This window comes from Berghia stephanieae, chromosome 2 (assembly GCF_034508935.2).
Source record: "Berghia stephanieae isolate SIO BIC M18660-M18661 chromosome 2, UCSD_Bste_1.3, whole genome shotgun sequence".
Classification (NCBI taxonomy): Eukaryota; Metazoa; Mollusca; class Gastropoda; order Nudibranchia; family Aeolidiidae; genus Berghia; species Berghia stephanieae.
Genome location: NC_088361.1, coordinates 14367268 through 14372010, shown reverse-complemented (window position 1 = coordinate 14372010; position 4743 = coordinate 14367268). Strand labels below are relative to the sequence as shown.

General features: G+C 34.0%; 1 protein-coding gene across 1 annotated transcript in view; it reads left to right on the top strand.

Annotated features, from left to right (window-relative positions):
- Positions 1-831: 831 nt before the first annotated feature.
- LOC144964372 (uncharacterized) overlaps positions 832-4743 on the top strand; it is an 8429-nt gene continuing 4517 nt past the window's right edge. The window contains exon 1 of the mRNA XM_078898541.1: positions 832-990. Coding sequence (XP_078754667.1) covers positions 956-990 — 35 coding nt within the window. The 5' untranslated portion in view covers positions 832-955. The remainder of the gene's footprint in view (positions 991-4743) is intronic.

Genomic DNA, 4743 nt, shown 5'->3' with positions numbered 1-4743 from the left:
TCAAAAAATATTTTTTTTTTACTTTCCTGTCTTTCCCCCAAATTTTTAAGGGGTGAGTTTGAGTGAATAGTGAGGGGGAGAGGGAGAATAATTTTTGGGCGGTGGTTATTTTTTTGTTTGTTTTGGGTGTGTGTGTGTCTGTGTGTGTGGGGGGGGTGTTTAAGATTTACCCCTTGTTTTTGTTTCTGTCTCAAATTATTTACCTTTCCCCTTTAAAGGGTTTTACGCCCCTTCCCTTCTCGCTAAAAATTGTCCCGCCCCCTCCCCTTTACTCCCACTTTCTCTTTCCCCTCTCTCTTCCCCTCTTCTCCCCCTCTCTTCCCCTTTACTCCCTCTCTCTTCCCTCCCTTTTTCCTCTCTCTCCCTCTTTCTCTTTCTCTTCTCTTCCCCCCTTCTCTCTCTCCCCCACTTTCCTTACCCTTTCTTTTTTTTTTAAACTCCATTTATGTGTTTCTCCTCTCTCCCTCTCCTCTCCTCTCCCCTCTCTTTTTCTCATCTCTCCTCCACCTCCTTTCCCTCTCTCTTTCCCTTCTCTCCTTTTCCTTTCTCTTTTTTTTTTTTTCTCTCTCTCTCTCTCTCCTCTCTGCCTCATTCTCTTTCTCTTTTCCCCCCCCCCTTCTCTCTCTTCCCCTTTCCCTCTATCACCTCTTTTTGTTTTTTTTTTGCCCTCCCCTCTCTCTCTCTCTCCTCTCTTCCCTCTTTCCTCTCTTCTCTCCCCTCTCTCTCTCTCCCCCTCTCTCTCTCTTGCCCCCCCTTTATTCCCTTACCTTTTCTATTTTCTCGTCTCCAAAAAAAAGCGGTAACCCTTTGTTTTTCTTAATCCTACAATAGTTCGGCCCTCCTGGATTTGCCGTTTAAAAAACCCAACCCTCCCCCTCTTCTGGGGGAAAAAGGGATAAGGAAGGGGGTCCCCTTCTCTTCAGCTTCCTAAATAAAGTTTTAGGCTATTTTATCTATGGACACAAAATTAAAACGTAGCCCCCATTTTAAGTTTCCCAATTTAACCCCAAATTTAAGTTCCCCAATGGAAAAAAATTTTCCCAATGTGAACTTTCCTTGAAGTCCTGTAAAAATTTATCATCTTTCATAATTTTAAATTTGTTTGGGTTTTTTTAAAAAATTTTTTTTTTTTTTTTTTTTCTCTTTTTTTTTTGTTTTTTTAATTTTTTAGTTTTAATTTTTTTTTTTTAAAAAAAAACCCCAAAAAACCCCCCAAAAACCTTTTATTATTAAATTTATTTTTTTATATTTATAAGTTGGTGGGGGGGGGGAGGGGGGGGGTGGGACTGTTTAAAAAGGTGCTCGTTTTGTTGGTTATTTTTCCTGTTGGTGAAGGCTAAATGAATGTTGACAGGGACAACCCCTTTGAAACACCTTTAAGTCCACGGCCCCGTTGTTTATTTTTTTCGAAAAAGTTTTACGTATAATTTAAGAGGTGGAATTAAAAAAAAATTTTAAAAGGTCAACACGGAGCGATGAATAAAACCCCATGAAACAATTGTATCCAAAAATTTTGGTCCGGCCACATTCTCCTTGATTTTTGACTTCAGCCTTTTAATCTAATTTTGACGACAGGAACTTCATGTATTTTTGTTTCCTTCTCTAAAAAAGCAGGGCCCCATTCGTCTCTGTTTTGGGTTTGTACTTTTTATCCATCTTCAATAGAAAGGACTCAGCCTTATGCACTGTTTGAATGAAGACCATTTTGCCGACTCTGAAAAAAAAACTAAAAATGTTTTTTTAAATTTTGGCCCGAAAACTCGTCCTTTTGGGTATCTTCCATTAAGTTTTACCCTCATCTTTACAAAAAAGTTTCAAACTGGGGCTTGGATGAAATTCGCGCGAATCCAGGGTTGAGAGGTTTTTGCCGTGTGAGGGGCTTTTAAAACGATCGATTTAATTAAGGGCGAGTTTTCTGGGCCAAATTTTTTAAAAAACGTTATTTCAGGTTTTGGGGCGCCCTGTTGGTCACTCCGTTCTACTTCTATTTTCAATACAAAAACCATTAAATAAAGCCTTCTCTCTCCTCTCTCTCTCCTCTTCTCTTTTCTCTCTCTCTCTCCCTCTCCTCACACCCACCAACACAACACACACCAATCCATATCGCCCATTGTCCATAAACACCTCCATTGCCAACCTTTTTTGGGTTATTTCCTCTTACCCCCCCTTCTCCAAAACCCCCCCCCCCCCCCCCCTTACCACCCCAAAAACCCCGAAACCCCCCTTTTACATCTCGTCCCAGTCGTAAAATAGTAAATACATCCTATTTTACCCATTTTGTCTGAATGGGCGCTCTAGCCCCACGTCACTCTGGCAATTTTTAATGGGGCCGGGGGGGTCATCCGGGGCGCGTTAATGTCCACCGAACTTTTGAGGCTTGGGAATTTTTCCCCAAAAATTTATCGGGGCTTCCATTTTGTTTCCCCGGGGCTCTGGTCAAGATCCCAGGTTTCCCCGCCCAACCGTGGGACCCTTAGGGTCAAAATGGAAAGACCACTGCTGCTTTGGGTGGTGACCCCTGGTCATTCTGCGATATTTGGAGGAGACGAAGGGGAAAATAAGGGGGGGCGCTCGGGCAGTTTTAATGAAAAAGATGTGTTAATAAAAAAAAATAAAATAATAATAAAATAATAATAATAAAAAAATAATAATATAAAAATAAAATATATAATAAGATTTATGATGATAGATGTGAAAAGATGATTTATAATAATAAAATAAAATAATAATAAAAATAAAAAAAAATAATAATAATATAATAATAAATAATAATAATAATAATATAATAATAATAATAATAATAATAATAATAATAAATAATAAAATATAATAAAATAATAATAATATATAATTTATAATTTAATAAAATAAATAATAATAAAATAATATTTTAATGTGATGTTATGATTGATGATGATTTGATATTGGGTGAGAAATTTTAAAATAAAATAATAAAAATAAAAATAATAATAATAATATAATAATAATTTTATTATAAAATATTATATTATAATAAAAAAAATTTTTTTTTTAATAATAAAAAATAATAAAAATAATAATTTTTAATAATTTAATAAATTTTTAAAAAAATATAATATAAAAAAAAAAAAATAATAAAATAAATTTTTGTGAATAAAAAAGAAAATAAAATAATTATAATAAAGTAAGAGATGATGATGTTGATGTGAGATGTGGGGTGGATTTGGGATAAAAAATAATAAGTTAATAAATGATGATAATAATAATTTATTTAAAAAAATTAAAAATTTTTAAAAATTTTTAATAAAAAATTTAATTAATAAAAATAATTAAATAAAAATTTAAAAAAATGTTGAGGGTAATTTGCTTTGCTGACTACTACACACTTAACATTATACTAAAAAACCCCTCACCCCTCCTCTTAATCTCTCTCTCTCCTTCTCTCTCTCTCTTCTCTCCCTTTTCTCTTTCTCCCCTTCTTCTACTCTCTCCTCTGTCTCTCCTTTTACCTTTTCTTTTTTTTTAATTTTTTTAAAATTTTTTATTTTTTTTTTATAAAAAGATTATTTAATTATTATTAAATTTTTAAATTTTATTTTTTTTTTTTAATTTTTAATTTTTTTTATTTTTATATTTATTTATTTTTATTATTTTTTATCGTTTATTTTTGGTCGTGTGAAAATTTTTTTTTTTCAAAAAGAAAAGAAAAGAAAAACATTCAAATTTGAAATCTGTTTTTTCCTTTTGTTTAAAAAGGAAACTTCATTCCTTCCTTACCAAACAAACAGGCCAGGAACAAAAATGCGCTTTAAAAAAAAACCACACCCCCCCCCGGGGGTCGTTTCGGGTGAGGAAGGAGGGGAGGAAAAAGAAAAGAGGGGGCCCCAAATTTTTGGGAGGAGGAGAGGGGGGAAGGGGGAAGAAATTTTTTTTTGTTTAAAAAGGACAAAAGGGTTGGAAGGAAAAGAGGGGGGGGGGGGGGGGGTTTGGGGGGGAAGGGAAGATTGAATAAAAAAGGGAGGAAAGGGGGGTGCCAAAAAAAATTTTTTCCCAAATCCCTTTTATCTTTCCTTTTCCCTTCTTCTCTCCTTTCCCTTTTTTTTCCTTTTTTTTTCGTATTTTTCTCCCCAAACCCCCTTTTTTCTGTCCCTCTTTCCTCTCTCCTTCCCTTTCCTCCTTTCCCTCCCCCTTCTCTTTTTCCACAAAAACAAAATTTTCTATTTACCTCATCTTAATTTAAACCCTTTGTATTCCCTTCTTTTTTATTTATTTTTCATTTTTTTTTATTTTTTTTTTTTTTAAAAAAAAGAAGCATGTTGTATGTTTAACTTTTATTAGTGTTGTTATTTGGGGTATCTCTTTAAAAAATTTAAAAAAGTTTTAATTTTTTTTCTCCTTTAGATGAAAACGATTTTGTTTTTGAAAACTTTTATGTCAAACAATCAATTCTTCCCCCTAAAAAAAAACAAAAAAAAAAGCCCGAAAATTAGAATCATCTTTTCAAACCCCAAAAAAACAACGGGTTTTTTTTCTTCTTTATTAAAAAGGGAAGGGAAAAGGGGAGGGGGGGGGGGTGGGGGGGGGGGGGTGGGGGGGGGGGGGGGGGGAAAAAAAAAATTTAAAAACGGGGGGGTTCTTTTTTTTTTTCCCCCCCCTTTTTAAAACTTTTTCCCCCCCCCTTTTTTTTTTCCCCGGGCCCAAATTTTTTTTAAAAAAAAAAAAATTTCCCTTTTTCCCTTTTCCCCTTTTCCTTTTTTTTCTTTT